Source organism: Erinaceus europaeus, chromosome 15 (genome assembly GCF_950295315.1).
Source record: "Erinaceus europaeus chromosome 15, mEriEur2.1, whole genome shotgun sequence".
Taxonomy (NCBI): Eukaryota; Metazoa; Chordata; class Mammalia; order Eulipotyphla; family Erinaceidae; genus Erinaceus; species Erinaceus europaeus.
In genome coordinates this window covers 23,663,541-23,680,772 of record NC_080176.1, presented here as the reverse complement: position 1 = coordinate 23,680,772, position 17,232 = coordinate 23,663,541, and the positions used below count along the sequence as shown (strand labels likewise).

Genomic DNA, 17,232 nt, shown 5'->3' with positions numbered 1-17,232 from the left:
CCAGCAGTACATGTACCAGAGTGATGTCTGGTTCTTTCTCTCTCTCCTCCTATCTTCTTCATGAATAAATAAATAAAATATTTTTAAAACAGAGAGGGAGAGAGAGAGGACACCAAAGTATCACTCTGGCACATTTGGTGCTGGGGATTAAACTTTGGACCTGAGGCTTGAGAGGTCAACCTTTTAGCCACTGCACCACCTCCCAGGCTGCTTGTCTGCAAATTTAAGCTATGGGTTTGGGAATGCTTGACTGGTTTTCTTCTACTTTTGTCTCCTCCTCCTCCTTGTCCTCCTCCTCTTATCCTTCCTCCTCCTCTCCTCCTCCTTCTCTTTTTAAATGTGAACAGTCTGAAGTATTGCTGAGAAATACTGAAGTCAAGAGTTTTGCAGGAAAGTGCTCTTACCCATGTGTGTGGTCTGTGCTGAACGGAGGGGACTTCTGTGTCATCTTTTTTTTTAACCGGGGCGCTACTCAGCTCTGACTTGCGGTGGGGTGGGAGATTGAACCTGGGATTTTAGAACCTTAGGCATGAAGTCTTTTGTAAAACCATTATGCTATCTCCTCTGCCCCCTCCCCCCCCCACCCCTGTGTGTTCAGCTTTCTACCCATCAGTTCCAGCCTGAGGTGGGCCCTGCAGAGCTGATTTCAGAGGTGAACCACAGAGCTGCCACAAATATCTGGGGGCCCCCTCTTCAGCTGATGGAGCACCCCCATACGTGTCCACTTCCCTTCAGCCACTTTCTCCTCCGGACCAGGTTTCTAGCACCTTCTCCACGCCTCACTGCTGGGGTTCATTTGCAGAAGTGAAAGCCTTAGTTAAGGTTCGTTGAGTTGTTTTTTTTTTTTTTTTAAATTGGCTGTTCCCACCCACATTCCCTTGAGATAGAAATAGAAGAGAAAAAAGGAGGCTTAATTAGCAAGGCAAGACACCCGAGCTCCGGTGCACTTGATCCTCGAACAGGAAACCTAAGAGGTCCTTTTCAGTCCTATATAAGATGGGTCCGTAACACTGCAAAGCCACCTCATTTATTTTTTTATTTTTTTGCTCTTTCAACTCTTTTTTTTTTCCTGATTCTTCTTGGGGGGATAATCTAAAACGGTGAGTAACCGGGGGCCCTCAGGTGCCGGGCCCTTCTCTTACACGCATTCACACTAGGCTTACTCACACATGCTGGCCTCTCCCCGTGGGGGTGACACCTGCACGGATTTTGATCTCTGGAAAAGGAGCCTCTCCTGGCTCTGATTCCCTCCCTCAGGACTGAGAGCATTGTTCCCTCAGGAGAGCTGGAGCTGCACGGCCTCTCTCCCTTCCCACAGCGAGTTTGTAGCTCAGCATTCCTCTGGCTGGGGCACGGATACACGCCAGGGGGGTTGGGGAGTTGCGGTCCTAACACAGTGAGCAGGTACCCACAGGAGGGCTTGATTATAGGAGTATGTTAAATATCTAAAGATGTATTTATTTATTTTATGAGAGAGCGAGAGAGAGAGAGAAAGAGGAACAGCACTGCTATTATGCAATGCCAGGACTCAAACTCATGCTACAGCCATGCAAGTCCTGTACTCTACTGCTGAGCCATCTCAACAGCACTGATCCTATAAACATAATTTTTTTTAATTTATTTGTTTGGAATTTGATAGAGACAGAAAGAAATCGAAAGAGAAGGGGGAGATAGGGAGAGAGAGAGAGAGAGAGAGAGACACCTGCAGCCCTGCTTCACCATTCATGAAGCTTGCCCCAACAGGTGGGGACCAGGGGCTTGAACCTAGATCCTTGCACACTATAATGTGTGTGTATAGCCGGGTGCACCACTGCCTGGCACCTAAACATCAATTTTTAAAGATTTATTTACTACATAGAATAGAGAGAGAGAGAGAGAGAGACTCACATGAGGCAGAGAGAAAAAGAGAGAGTGCCAGGGATGGAACTGGGAACCTCTGGCATGAAAGTCTAGTGCTCTGCTAGTTGAACTATTTCCCCGGCTTCTATAAACACGACTTTTAATCAGAAAACAGACTCAATGAGCTCTTACAGCTGCACCTAATCTCCTCTTTCAAGTGCCTTCAGGGTGCTGAGGCCAAGGGTGATGGGCCTTCTCAGAATCTGTCTTTCCTCTGGATTATCCTGTCTGTCGTGCCCTATTCTGACAAGTCCTAGACAAACACAGTTGCCCTGGGCCTGGGAGCACTGCTGGCTCCCTCGCACCCTGACGGTGTGTTGCCTGCACAGGTGGCCATGAGCATCACGGACCTGCTGAGCGCAGAGGACATCGCAGCCGCGTTGCAGGAGTGCCAAGGTAAGGGGCAGGTGCCCAAGGCACCCTCTGGACTTGCTCTCATCACAGCCGCAGATCCAGCCCCCCCCCCCACCTCTCCTCAGACTAATTCTGCAAAGAAGCAAAACACACTTGCATGGAGGCACAGAAAAAAACAGTGGGGCAGCTTGCAGGCCAGTTTGAAGCCAGCCTGTGCATCCCCCGCATCCATCTCTGGCCCAGGGATGCTGGGGTCTTGGAAACGTGGACTAGAGGAAAGTTCAGGTGAGGGAGAAAGGCAAAGGGGAGAGGAGGAAGAGAAAGATGAGCATATGGACAAACTCAGCGGTGAGGGACAGCTGCAGGGGCAGGAGACGGCAGAACCACGGCATCCACACTGGCTCATCCACCTCCAACTCCTGGGCCCTGGCTGGGGGGGGGTGGGTGACTTGGCGGCACAGCTTGGGACCTGACTATGGGAGGCCCCACGTTCACTCCTGGGGCTGTGTGTGCCAGCTCTGTGCTCTGGCCTCCTTCTCCCTCTCTCATGAAATGAACGAATAAATCTTTAAAGAAAGAAATAAAAAGCTGTTTATTAGGGGAAAAAATATTAGATCAGTAAGCCCTTTGTCTTCTTTGGTTTGTTTGTTTGTTTGTTTGTTTTGTTTGTTTTTGTTTTTCCCAGAGCCTTGCTCAGCTCTAGCTGATGGTGGTGCAGAAAATTGAACCTGGGACTTTGGAGCCTCAGGCATGAAGAGTCTCTTTGCAGAACCATTATGCTCTCTACCCTCACCTGTCTATATATATTCTGCCCTATCCCACCCCCAGATTGATTTTTTGAATTTTTTGTTGAGAAAGACCAGAGCGTCACTCAACTCAGGCTCATGCATTGCTGGATTTGAACTCAGGACCTCAAATATGCAAGTCCTGTGTTCTACTCACTGAGGGAACCCTCCCCTGCATCTCTCCTCTTTGTCCTTTAACAAAAGAACAGTGGGGGGGGGTGGGCAGGCGGTAGTGCATCAGTTTAAGTGCACGTGGTGCAAAGCATGTAAGGATCCTGGTTTGAGCCTCTGGCACCCCACCTGCAGGGGGCGGGGGTCGCTTCACAAGTGGTGAAGCAGGTTTGCAGGTGTCTGTCTTTCTCTCCCCCTCTCTGTCTTCCCCTCCTCTCTCCATTTCTCTCTGTCCTATCCAACAACAGCAATGACAACAAGAACAACAAAGTCAATAAAAAGGGGGAAAATGGCCTCCAGAAGCAGTGGATTTGTTTGTGGTTTCAGGCACTGAACCCCTGCAATAACCCTGGAGGCAAATAAACAAATAAATAAGTAATAAAGCAGTTCTTCATGAAGCACCCCCGGAGTTCAATAGTAATGTGCAAAGTACTTTTGTTGTTACAATTTGCGCTTTCCCCACTGCAAAGTGTTTTTGACGGCCTATGTTTTCAGCCCCTTGGCTCCCACGCTGAGCCTGGGAATAATGTGTTTTCTCTCCTTTAGACCCAGATACTTTTGAACCCCAGAAGTTCTTCCAGACATCAGGCCTCTCCAAAATGTCGGCCAGTCAGGTGAAGGATGTCTTCCGATTCATAGACAACGACCAGAGTGGATACCTGGATGAAGAAGAGCTTAAGTAAGCTGCTCCCTGGCCTGGCTGGCTCCCTCGACAATGCTGCATGGGGGTGGGGACCAGGAGAGGGCAGCTGGCTCTGGATCTCTCCGACCAGCAGCCTTGACGCTCAGCAGAGACTTACCCAAAAGAAGCCGATATGTCCGGTGGCCATGCACCCAGTCAATGCAGCTTCAAAAGCAGACAACCAGGGTTGCATGTCCAGGGGCCGGGAGAAAGAGTCCCCACACACACTCCACCAAGCACAAGGGCTTGGGTTCCCGTCCCTGGCACCACAAATGAGCTCCGTACACAGTGCAAAGTGGAGATGTGGTGGTGCCTCACCCGCTCTGTCTGTATCCAGTGCTGAAAAGAAACCAAAATGGTCTTCTGGGAGTGGTAGAACCACATAGCACAATAGCCAGCAGCTTACACATATATAGATTCTGTTCTGGATTTTTGAGTGTGCTGGCAGGTGATTCAGCTGGTAGAGCACATATGTTACCGTATCTGAGTGCTCAGGTTCAAACCCTGCGCCACCACACACAGCAGCTATAGAGGCAGAAGTTTCACAAGCTATGGAGCAGTGCTGCAGGGACTCTCTTTCTCTCTCTCTCTCTCCCTCCCTCTCTCTCTCTCTTCTCTCTCTCTCTCTCTCTCTCCTCTCTCTCTCTCTCCTCCCTATCTTTCAGTCTCTCCCCCTCTATCTAGAAGAAAGAAAAACATAGTCACTGACCATGGTGGAGCCATGAAGCACTGAGCTCTAGTCATAACCCCAGTGACAGAGAAAACACACACACACACACTCACACACTTGTTTTTTGTTTGTTGTTCTCAGGCACTGAATAGCTCTGGCTTATGGTGGTGCAAGGGGTCGAACCTGGGAATTTAGAGCTTCAATCATGAGAGCCTCTTGGCATAACCACAATTCTATATCCCTCACCCCCCCAAAAAAAAAGTTCTTTCTTTCTTTCTTTATTGTTGGATAGAGACAGAGATAAATATTGAGAGGGGAGAGAGAGACCTACAGCCCTGCTTCACCACTTGTGAAGCTTTCCCCCTGCAGGTAGGGACTAAGGGCTTGAACCCAGGTCCTTGTGAACTGTAACGTGTACGCTTGACAAGATATGTCACCAGGGGCCAGGTAGTGGTGCACCTGGTTGAGCACACATGTAACAAGGTATGTCACCACCTGTCCAGCCCCCAAAAGTTTTTATGGGTTACTTACTTTTAATATATTACACAAGAAGGGAGTCTGGCAGTAGCGAAGTGGGTCAAGCACACATAGTGCAAAGCCCAAGGACCTGTGCAAGGAATCTGGTTCGAGCCCCCATCTTCCAACCTGCAGGGGAGTTGCTTCACAGGCAGTGAAGCAGGTCTGCAGGTGTTTTATCTTTCTCTCCCCCCTCTGTCTTCCCCTCCCCTCTCCATTTCTCTCTATCCTTATCCAACAACAACGACATCAATAACAACAATAATAACTGCAATAATAAAACAACAAGGGCAACAAAATGGGGAAATAGCCTCCAGGAGCAGTGGATTCATAGTGTAGGCACCGAGCCCCAGCAATAACCCTGGAGGCAAAAAAAAAATTAAATTAAAAAAATTTTACTATTACACAAGAAGATAACCTATCTCCATAGTGTATGCAAAAAAAAAAACAACCCTGTAGTTTCTATGAATATTTTTCCAAGTGAAAAAGCATGGGCTTTTATAAATATTGATGCCACACAATTCTGTACTTAGAAATCGACTCATAATGTGACCTGGGACAAAATTTTTTTCATCCCCAGAATGTACACCCCGTGCTGAAAAAAATCATGTGAGACAAACCTACTTGAGGTGATTCTGGCCATGCTTAGGCATTTAAAAAATTACTTTTGGGGACTAGGGAAACAGCATAGTGATTATACAAAAGACCTTCATGCCTGAGGCTCTGATGTACCAAATTCAATCCTAAGGACCACTAAAGCCAAAGCTGAGCAGTGCTCTGCTATCTATCTATTTTTCTTCCTCTCTGTATTTCTCTTTCTCTCTCTTACTCCTCTCTCTCCCTCTCCCTCTCCCTCTCCCTCTCCCTCTCCCTCTCCCTCTCCCTCTCCCTCTCTCTCCATATATATCTTTTTTCTTTTTACCATAACACCACTCAGCTCTGGCTCTCGTGGTGCTGGGGATGGAGTCTGGGACGTCCCCACTGCAAGACCTGTGAGCTTCTGCTACTTATCTTGTAGGCCCTAGACATCATCTTTCTCGGGGTTTTCTTTTGGCAAATGGTCTTATTGACAGAGCTCTGACTGAATCTGTTAAGGGCCCTCCCTTGGCAAGAGATGTGGAGTAAGCTTTGGCTAATTCTGGCAAGTGCTGGGAAGAGCCTATTTGCTGAAGCTCCGAGCTGAGGCCTTGCCCCAAACACCCACCTGCTGCAGGTTTTTCCTCCAGAAGTTTGAGAGCGGTGCTAGGGAACTGACCGAATCGGAAACCAAATCCTTGATGGCAGCAGCGGACAACGACGGAGATGGGAAAATTGGAGCTGAAGGTACATGGACCGAGCTGTGAAGACCAAAACAGGGTGTGGGGTGAGGGCTTGAGGGGCAGAGGGCAGGAGATGTGGGTTCAAATCCGTCTTTCTTTTCTTCTCTTTTTCTTCTTATTTTATTTTATTTTTGCCTCCAGGGTTATTACTGGGGCTCGGTGCCTGCACCATGAATCCACTGCTCCTGGAGGCCATTTTTTCCCCTTTTGTTGCCCTTGTTGTTGTAGCCTTATTGTAGTTATTATTGTTGATGTTGTTCATTGTTGGATAGGACAGAGAGAAATGGAGAGAGGAGGGGAAGACAGAGAGGGGGAGAGAAAGACAGACACCTATAGACCTACTTCACCACCTGTGAATCGACTCCCCTGCAGGTAGGGAGCCAGGGGCTCAAACCGGATTCCTTGCGCTTTGTGCCACGTGTGCTTAACCCGCTGTGCTACCACCCGATCCCCAGCTTCTTTTATTTTTTTAAAAAAATTTAATGCCTCCAGGATTATTGCTGGGGCTCGGTGACTGCACTACAAATCCACTGCTCCTGATGGCCATTTTTCCTTATCTTATTTGATTTTATTTTTGTTATTTGGTAGGACAGAGAGAAATTGAAAGAGAAAGGAGAAAGGGAGAGGGAGAGAAACAGAGTCACAAGCAGAACTTGCTTCACTGCTTGTGAAACCTCCCCCTGCAGGTGGGGAGCGGGGGCTCAAACCCAGGTCCTTGCACATGGTAATGAGTGGACTTAACCAATTATGCCATCACCCAGCCCCCCTTTTTTAAAAAAGATTTTATTTATTTATGAGAAAGATAGGAGGAGAGAGAAAGAACCAGACATCACTCTGGCACATGTACTGCCAAGGATCGAACTTGGGACCTCATGCTTGAGAGTCCAAAGCTTTACCACTGTGCCACTTTCCCAGACCACAAAAAAATCCTTCTTTTACTCCCTCTTTTTTAAATTAATTTATTAATGATAAGGGAGTAGAGAAAGAGAGAAAGAACCAGAAAGAACTCTGGTACATGTGCTGCCGGGGATTGAGCTCAGGACCTCATGCTTGAGAGTCCAATGCTTTATCCACTAATCCACTGCACCGCCTTCCGGACCACCTATTCCCTACTTTTCTTTTTTTTTGCCTCCAGAGTTATTGCCAGGGCTCAGTGCCTACACTATGAATCCACTGCTCCTGGAGGCTGTTTTTCTCATTTTGTTGCCCTTGTTGTTGTGCTTGTTGTAGTTGTTATTGTTGTCATAGCTGTTGTTATTGTTGAATAGGACAGAGAGAAATGGAGAGAGGAGGGGGACACAGAGAGGGGGGAAGAAAGATAGACAGACACCTGCAGACCTACTTCACCCCCTGTGAAGCGAGACTTCCCTGCAGGTGGGGAGCCAGGGGCTCGAACTGGGTTCCTTACACAGGTCCTTGAGCTTTGCGCCATGTGCTTAACCCGCTGCGCTACCACCCGACTCCCTCCGCCTCCGTTTTTCATTTCCCTCTGCAGCTTCCCTGCATCCTCACCATCACCTTCATCTCCTGTTAGCAACATAAACATTTTGTGAGTAGGGCAGAGGTTTGATAGAAAGAGGTGAGTTTAGAGACCCACTGCATGTTTCTCTTGTGGCCTGGGAAGTAGCTGAGCAGTAGAGCATAAAACATTCAAGCGTGATTAATTAACTTAATTCAACATAGAAACAAGAGGGTGAAAAGAAATACAAATTTAAATAAGCAATTGTTTTCCTAAGTGGGCAATTCTAGAGAGGACAGAAAGGAAACTTCTCATTTCTGTCCTGCACTGACCAGGCCACTCCTGGTGGCCATAGGCCATGAGAGGCCACTGCTGGGAGAAGCCGCCTGGCTGACAAGCGTTCCACCATGGTGCCAGGTCGAGATGGCAGCTGGGGTGGTGCGGGGCTGATGCGGGAGCTGCAGCTTGTCTGGCTCCTGTACCCTTTGGGGGGTTACCCCATCCTCTGACACTTCCTTCACTTCCTTTGCCACATATCATGTGGGAACAGTCCTGAGCCCCCTCAGTGACCTGGTTTTCACCTCTTCTGTTCTAGAATTCCAGGAAATGGTGCATTCCTAAGGCCTCCTCGCCCCCCACCCCCAGCTTTGCAGCAGACAGTCATCTGGAAGTCCTCCCAAGCTTCAGGAATGAGAACCCCCACCCCCTCCCTGCTAATGTTATTCATTCATTCCCTCCCCCAGCCCCCAAATGCTTCTGCAGTTTGCTTGTCTTTTTTTTTTCTTAGTCAGGTAGTGAGGTGAATTTTGGGGGAGTGGATTTGCCCCCCAACCTCTGTAAGGCCCTCAGCAGACAGCACCTTTGAAAAGCACCCAATAAAGAGTTTCTCATCTGTGGCTGTACCGCGTGTGCTTATTTCTTAGCAAAGTGGGGGTGGGCCAGAGGCCTTGGGGGGCGGGGCTCTCAGAGACATTTCAGGTTCAGGTTCTGGTTCTGCTGAGCAACGAGCAAGACACACCTGGCCCTGTGCATGAGGGGGGCAGGTTTCTGAAAGTCATAAATGAGTGGCTTTGTTGACCCAGGATTTTTGAGCAGAAATTTAACACAGAGTGATTTTAGGCAGCAGGGCATCATCTGCTTCCCTTTTCTCCTACTAAGGGCCAGGCAGCCCCAAGATGGATTACAGTCAGAGCAAACAGTACTAGGGAGGGGGCCGAAGCAGACTTGAGGGCTAAGACACGGGCTTTGCCGGCTTGGAACAAAAGGACTTATTTTCATACTGCCTTTTTATTTATTTATTATTCTTAGAAAGACAAGCTATCGGAGACTCCCCTTCCCTCAGCCTCCTCTTTCCTGGCTAATGACACTCAGAATCGCCTTAACCTGAGGTCCTGTTACAAGGCTTTTGTTCACTAAGGTGGGTGATCTCGAGCCAGGAAATTCTCATTAGGCCCAAGGCCAGGTCTGAGCTATTGGCTCTGGCTGACCCCAAGAACTGAGGATAGCTGGGGGAAACAGGAAAATTCTCCTGAGAATTTTTTCTGGAACAAACACACACACTTTTTTTTTTTTTTTTAACCAACACTACTCATGGTTATGGTGGTGCCTGGGATTGAACCTGGGACTTTCAAGCCTCAGGCATGAAAACCTATTGTGCAAACCACTGTTCTACGTGCCCCAGCCCCTCACTCACCAGGGCTCCCCTGCATGGTTTCCATTGTCCTGAAAAGCTGAGCAGATCTTAGGGGCTCTGCTTTTTGGAGCATGCAGTAGCTTTTCAAAATACCAAACATGATGACAAGGGGCCCTCAAGATGACTTTTTCTTTTTTTTGGGGGGGGGATCCAAGTATCCACATCTTTTCTAAAAGAGATGTTTTAGTGATTTGACAGTGGCTTACAGAATAGGGGCAGGGTGGTGGCACACCTGGTTGAGTGCACACATTACAGAATCATAATATTTTCATGGTTTGTTGCTCCATCTGTATGTTTGTATAATTCACCATGCACATCCCCTAGGTCCTCTGCCCCCCTTCCTCTAAAAGTCATGTATCTATTTAACTTATTTATTTATTTGGGGGAAGGGGCAGAGAGAGTAAAAGAGATGCCAGTACTTCAGTGCAGCAGGACTAAGCTTGAACTTCATGGCAAAGCAGCACCCCATTAAAATGAGCTATTTCAACGGCCTGTGTATTTATCTTTTTATTTTTATTTTTTGCAAGTTCATTTTTTCTGCTTTTTTGTTTATTATTGGATGGAGACAGAAAGAAATTGAAAGAGAAGGGGGAGACAGAGTGGGAGAGAGACAGAGAGACACCTACAGCCCTGCTTCACCTTGTGAAGCTTCCCCCTGCAGGTGGGAACCAGGGGCCTTAACCCGGGTCTTTGCACACTGTGATGTGAGTGCTTAATCAGGTGCGCCACCACCTGGCCCCTAATCCTTCCCCCCCCCCACCAGAGCACCGTTTGGCTCTGGTTTATGGTGGTGCAGGGGATTGAATCTGGGACTTTGGAGCTTCAGGCATGAGAGTTTCTTTGCAGAACCATTATGCTGTCTCCCCCTGCCCTTATTTATCTTTTGAGAGAGCCAGATTGCACCTCTGACATATTTAGTGCTAGGGATTGGGACCTTTGGTACCCCAGACATGCTCTCCCCACCTCCCTCAGTGACAGAGACTGAACTCAGGGTGTTGTGTTTACAAGGCCTGTGCCCTAGCACTGTGGCACCTGCCTGGTTGCCATCTGTTGACAGTTTGTTGATCAACAATCGATACTGTAGGAGCAACTAAACTAGCAGAAACACATCTTTTCAACATCTATACTGTAGCATGAGGCTCTGGGCATCAGACCCCAAGAAGTGCAGACATGGGGGAACGTGTTACATAACTTGATTATTGAGAAGGATGGTACCCAGGGAGCCCAAATGAGAAATACAACGGCTCTGGGGAAGGTGGGGGCCACCTTCTCATCTCACAGCCACCTTTCTCTACACACATGTAAGTTTCCGGGCAAGAGTCAGGCTCCTTCCTCCCTACTCCCCTTCCTGGGGGTAAAATAAAAACACCTCCCGAACATGCTTTGGGGGAACCCTTCCAAAACTAACAGCAGGGGCACCTCCCTGACCAGCAGTGGTTTCTGGAACAGTCCACCCAGTGATGCCCCCATGCCTCTCAAGTCTGCTCCTGTGCTTCTCATCTCGGCACTCCCTGAGCTCTTCCCAGCTGAGGGGGCATCATCCTTGCAGCAGTTACAAAGAAGCCTTGAGACAGTGCAAGGTTGGGGGTCAGATGGTAGTGCAGTGGGTTAAGCATACATGGTACGAAGAATGTAAGGATCCCAGTTCGAGCCCCTGGCTCCCCACCTGCAGGAGGGTCACTTCACAAGCGGTGAAGCAGGTCTGCAGGTGTCTCTCTGTCTATCTTTCCCTCCTTTCTTAATTTTTCTCTGTCCTATCCAATAAAATGGAAAAATTATGGCCACCAGGAACAGTGGATTAATAGTGCCAGTACAGAGCCCCAGCAATAACCCTGGAGGCAAAAAATAAAATAAAATAAAATAAAATAAAATAAAATAAATGTTTATTCAATAGCTGTCACTTAGCCAAAGTGATAACATATTCTGATTAAAAAAAAAAAAAACAGAACACCTCACATTCAGGATATAACCCACACTCAAACTGATGGAAATCCCTGGGTACTTTTCTATTTCTGAAATGTCTACTCATTGGGGTGGGGGGACACAGGCTGAGAAAAAAGTTAAACATAACATCCAGAATTGAATCAAAACTGGAAGAACTCTGAATAAAATTGTAGTAATCCAAGAAAATGGGGGGGGGTGGATAAGCAAATAAATATCTGTATTTTATTTCTTTTTTTTTTTTTCAAATGTAGCTTATAGGTCTTTATAACATCTCATTTTACAAATGAAAGCTCAAGTTACATAGCAGCTCAAACCAAGGGCCTTACAAGGTGGCATGTGTGAGGAAGGCAATGTGTCAGAAGAATCACTCAGACCACAGCTACATTCATGGTATTTAATGAACCTTCCCATGTGGTTTCAAGTCACCAGGACACAGGCTCTGCCAACACCTTTGATCTTCTCCTCCTCGGCTCTTCTACTGAAGAATTTGGCCTTCATGATAACAGGCTGCTTCGGGAGCTTGCCCTTCCCCAGGACTTTGTAGTAGCCCGACCGCACCACGTCTATGATGGGGGCAGCCCCAGCCAGGTTCTTGGTGGCGTTGACCCACGTCTGCTCACAGATCAGGGTCCACAGCTTATCCAGGCTGACAGTCGGGCAGAAGCTCTGATTCCTCTTCAGGTGGTAATGGCTCATGCTGACCTTCCCTAAGTAGCCTGGGTGGCTGGAAGGGCGGGTGCCCTTCATAACCTGCCCAGCCGGCTCACTGGACAGCTGGCTCACATCCCAGGGCGCCCGCCCGCCTGTCCCTGGCCTGGTGACTAGCTCTGCCACGGGGCCACAGCCAGCAGATAAGACCAGCAGCTGCTCTTGGAGAACTCCAGCATGCTGAGGCAACGCCATGCCCGGGGGGGGGGGGGCTCTAGCCTCACCTTTTATTTCTTTTTTTAAAATTATTGTTTCTTTTATTTATTTGATAGAAACAGCCAGGAATTAAGAGGAAGAAGGCGATATAGAGAGAGACAGAACGACACCTGCAGCCCTGCTTCACCACTCACGAAACTTTCCCCCTGCAGGTGGGGACAGGGGGCTTGAACCCAGGTCCTTGTGCACTGTAACACGTGCACTCAACCAGGTGAGCCACCACCCATTCTCAAACATCTGTATTTTAATAGCTGTTTGCTCTCTACAGCTAATTTGCAGATGACTCAAGGCCTACGTGATGACAAGCACTCAGCAGCAGAAGGAGGCATTTTGAGTCTGGAATGACGCATCTTGACTTAGACGGCACCTTAGGTCACCTGTCTAGGGACTGGGTGGTGGTGCTACCCAGTAGAGCACATATGTTACAGTGGGTGTAATAAAAGGACCTGGGTTCAAGCCCCAAGTGGTGAGGCAGTGTTGTAGGTGTCTTTCTTCCCCTCTATCTCCCAGTTCCCTCTCAATTTATGTCTCTATCCAACATAAATAAAATAAAATCTTTTTTTTAAAAAAAAGGGAAAAATGAGGGTGGAGAAAAAAAGGGAAAAATGGGTGTCAGGTGGTAGCCCAGCTGAAAGCACAAGGATCAAAGTTCGAAGAATCCCGGTTCAAGCCCCCGACTCCCCACCTGCAGTGGGGTGGGTCGCTTCACAAGCAGTGAAGCAGGTCTGCAGGTGCCTTTCTCTTCCCCCTCTGTCTCCCCTCCTCTCTTGATTTCTCTCTGTCTTATCCAACAACAACATCAATGTCAACAATAATGACAACAACAAGGGCAACAAAATGGGAAAAAATAGCCTCCAGGAGTAGTGGATTCATAGTGCAGGCACTGGGCTCCAGCAATAACTCTGGAAGCAAAAGAAAAAAGAAAGAAAAAAAAAGGTAGAAAAAAGGAAAAATGATTTGTTAATAAATTTATTCTACACATGATAGTTTATCAGCTAATGGAATGTGATCTCAAATTCAATTTTGTGGGTGTCCTCAGTTGCTGAGGCTAAAGCACTTATTGAAAAAAAAAAAAAGCAGACTGCTGACCTAGTGTAGTGGCTCTGCACAAAGGCCTTCATGCCTCAGGCAGCAGAGCTTCAGGTTCAAACCCCAGTCCCACCAGAAACCAGAGGTTCACCCCTCTGATGAAAGAGAGAGAGAGAGAGAGAGAGAGAATTTTGCATTGTGTTATGGCATGTGCTCATCACAGAGTATTTACACCATGGTTTAAATGTTCGAGTTTTCACAGTCATTCCTTGCAGCCCAGAAACAAAGTGTAGCAACACCCTGAGAAGCTGTGAAGTGCTTGTCCTCTTGTTCAGGCTTCCAAGCATCAGATTTATCTGTGCTCGACAACTGCTAATTAAGTTTATGTAAGGAGGCTTCAGGAATCCAGTTTCAAGCAAAAACCTACCCTCTGCCTATTCTTCCAATGCCCAGGTGTGCTGTCCCTCTGCAAACACTTGCAGACAGATGAGATTGGAATCACAGGGATCTTCTCCACCTGGCTTGTTAACTTATTCACTAGAAAGACAGCCATTTATGTTATGTTTTAACTGGTTTCCAAGTCAGCCTCTTTTTCTGAGTGGTGGAGGGGGATGTAGGTAGATTTTGACTTTTTTTTCTTTCGAATTTCTACAGTGAATGTAAATGAAATCACACTCTGAATTATTTAAGTGATAAAGTGCTTCAAGTGCCCAGTTGGTGTAATATAAGAGTCTTGAACACCTACCAAGTCACTGCCTCAAGTCTTGGCTTCACCTGTTTGCTAGTCTTGCAGATATCAACTTGTCTGGGCTGAGGGCACTAGTTAGGCTGGGCCATGGGAGACCTTGACCCTGAGGTCCGGAAATCTGGAGCTCTGGAGGTCTGGAGGGTGGGATTAAATAGCTAAACAACAGCAGCTCTTCCCCCTCTCCATTTTATTGGGTAAGACAGAGAGAAATTGAGAGAGGAGGGGGAGATAGAGAGGGAGCGAGACAGAGAGACACCTGCAGACCTGCTTTGCTGCTTATGAGGTTCCCCCCTGCAGGTGGGGAGGGGGTACTCGAACTCGAATCCTTGTGCAGGTCCTTGTGCTTAGTACTAAGTGCACTTAACCGGGTGCACCAAAGCCCATCCCCACCACCCCCCAGCAGTTGCTTGCTTTCTTTTCTTTTTTTCCTCCAGGGTTGTTGCTGGGGCTCGGTGCTTGCACTACAAATCCACTTCTTCTGAAGGCCATTTTTTCCCATTTTGTTGCCCTTGTTGTCGTTATTGTTATTGTTACTATTGACACTGTTGTTGTTGATAGGGCAGAGAGAAATTGAAAGAGAAGGGGAAGACAGGGAGGGAGAAAGAAAGATAGACACCTGCAGACCTGCTTCACTGCCTGTGAAGCGACCCCCCCCCCTGCAGGTGGGGAGCCAGGGGGCTTACTCTTTGTGTCATGTGTGCTTAACCATCTGGGCTACCACCCGACCCCCAAGCAATTTCTTTTTTAAAAAATATTTTATTTAATTATTCATGCAGATAGGAGAAGAGAGAGAGAAAGAACCAGAAATCATGCTGGTACACGTACTGCCGGGGATTGAACTCAGGACATCACATTTGAGAGTCCAGTGCTTTATCCACTGCTCCACCTCCCAGATCACCTCCCAGCATTTTCTTTTTTCTTTAATATTTTATTTATTTATTAATGAGAAACATAGGAGGAGAGAGAAAGAACCAGACATCACTCTGGTACATGTGCTGCCGGGGATTCAACTCAGGACCTCATGCTTGAGAGTCCAATGCTTTATCCACTGCACCACCTCCCGGATCCCAGCAGTTTTATTCATGCTCAAGTGGTTGGTATGATGGATCACTCATCTACCAGAATCTCTCCTGGGGATGGGGTCCTCTTCCATTCTCTAGTTCCTGGTGTGTGCTTCCTTCTGTGACAAAGGACACCAGCTCCTCCTGAGCCTCTCTTGGCTAAAGTTGATATATATATATATATATATATATATATATATATATATATATATGATTAAATTATTTATTTTATACTAGAGTACTACACAATTCTGGTTTATGCTGGTGCTGGGAGTTGAACCTGGAACATTAGGGACTCAAGCACTAAAATATTTTTTACATAACCATTATGCTATCTCCTCTTACCAAGATTCTTGTATTTTGATGAATCAAATAGAAGAGAGACCAGAAGCACTGCTCAGCTCTGGCAAATGGTGGTACCAGAGTTTGAAATTTATCTGTCCATCATTAGCAGGTTTAATAGGAGATCGATCTACCTAGCTAATTAACCACCGTCTATCTACTATCTTTCCTGGTAAAGGACAAAACTCAAAAACAAGTGTCATCCTATGCATTAGGGTTTTTTTTTTTTTTGTTTGTTTGTTTTTGTAACAGGCCATTGATCAGCTCTGGCTTATGGTGGTGTGGGAGATTGAACCTGGGACTTTGGAGCCTCAGGCAGCATGAGAGTCTCTTTGCAGAACCATTATGCTATATACCCCCTCCCCAGGCTCTTTCTGCTACTCTTGTAGAAACTTTCTTTCTTTCTTTCTTTCTTTCTTTCTTTCTTTCTTTCTTTCTTTCTTTCTTTTTTTGCTTTAAGACAGAGAAAAAAATTCCTTAACCTAAAGTTTTCAAATTCTGTTCCCTGCAGTTCCAGGGCCCAGTAAAGGCACTTTAGGGTCCTCAAGCAGGACAGGAATAATGTATCACCTTCTGGGAAAAGGTAGAGGAAGGTGGGGTTTTTTGTTTGTTTTGTCACCAGGGCTATTGCTAGGGCTCAGTGCTGGCACTACAAATTCATCACTCACAGGCAGCCAATATTTTTTTTCTATTTTACTGAAATTGAGAGAGGATGAAAAGAGAGACAGAGAGACACTTACAGGCCTACCTCACTGCTCTTTTGTGTATGCTTAGCCCCCAGGGGAGTACTCTAGAGCCTCAGTCCTTCCACTCAGGCTCTCATTCTAGTATAATCTATACACTACAATTCCCCATGACTGGGGGGAGAGGAGGAAGACAAAGAAAGGAGGGATTCTGTTTTGTTTTGTTTTTCTCTCCAGGGTTATTGCTGGGGCTCATGCCTGCACTAAGTATCCACTGCTTCTGGAGAACATTTTTCCCATTTTGTTGCCCTTGTTGTAGTTGTTATTGTCATTGTTGTTACAGATGTTGTTGTTGTTGGATAGGACTGAGAGAAAATTGAGAGAAGAGAGGAAGGCAGAGAGGGGGAAAGAAAGACACCTGCAGACCTGCTTCACCACTTGTGAAGCAATCCCCTGCAGGTGGGGAGCTGGGGTCTCGAACCAGGATCCTTACACCGGTCATGTGCACTTAACCTGCTGTGCTACTGCCCAGGCCCCAGGATTCTGGTGGGGATTTTTGTTTGTTTGCTTGCTTGCTTTTAATTATTACTTTAGTGTTCAAACATGTATTTGTCATAGAATAATGTCCAACACTAGATCAAGTTAGTTGGGACAGTCTTTTCTGACCAAGTTATGATGGTAACCATTAAGTAATCAATAAGTATTGAACACTATATGTACAATTCATAGCCCCATTTAATTCTTTAAAAGGGATATTCCTGGAAAGCAAGCATTTTATTGTTACTCACTCTATAAATATATGAAGCTTAAGGAAAGGTTCCATAACTGGCCCAAAACCTCAGACCTAATGAGTAGAAGGCTAAATAAGGCTCTAAATATGCTGAAAGTCCACATTGCAGTACATCACCTCCCTCAAGATGAAGGCCTATTCTGCCAATTGGACAACTCTTGTC

The 17,232-nt window shown here is 46.9% G+C and overlaps 2 protein-coding genes across 3 annotated transcripts; one reads left to right on the top strand and one right to left on the bottom strand.

Moving 5' to 3' along the window:
- The first annotated feature begins 714 nt into the window (after positions 1-714).
- On the top strand, positions 715-8,751 carry OCM2 (oncomodulin 2). Of its 2 annotated transcripts, XM_007525039.3 has the most exons (5): positions 858-1,100; positions 2,229-2,295; positions 3,756-3,888; positions 6,291-6,400; positions 8,451-8,751. In XM_007525039.3, exons 2-5 carry the CDS (start codon positions 2,235-2,237, stop codon positions 8,474-8,476), a joined length of 330 nt encoding a protein of 109 aa, XP_007525101.1. In that variant the 5' UTR covers positions 858-1,100; positions 2,229-2,234; the 3' UTR covers positions 8,477-8,751. The 2 variants fall into 2 exon arrangements, with proteins under 2 accessions (XP_060028276.1, XP_007525101.1); XM_060172293.1 differs by lacking the exon at positions 6,291-6,400 and having other exon boundaries at positions 715-1,100.
- A 3,158-nt stretch (positions 8,752-11,909) lies between these two features.
- LOC103115317 (large ribosomal subunit protein uL15-like) lies at positions 11,910-12,395 on the bottom strand. The gene has a single exon (XM_007525075.2). The coding sequence runs from the start codon at positions 12,393-12,395 to the stop codon at positions 11,910-11,912; it is 486 nt and encodes a 161-aa protein (XP_007525137.2).
- Positions 12,396-17,232: the final 4,837 nt, after the last annotated feature.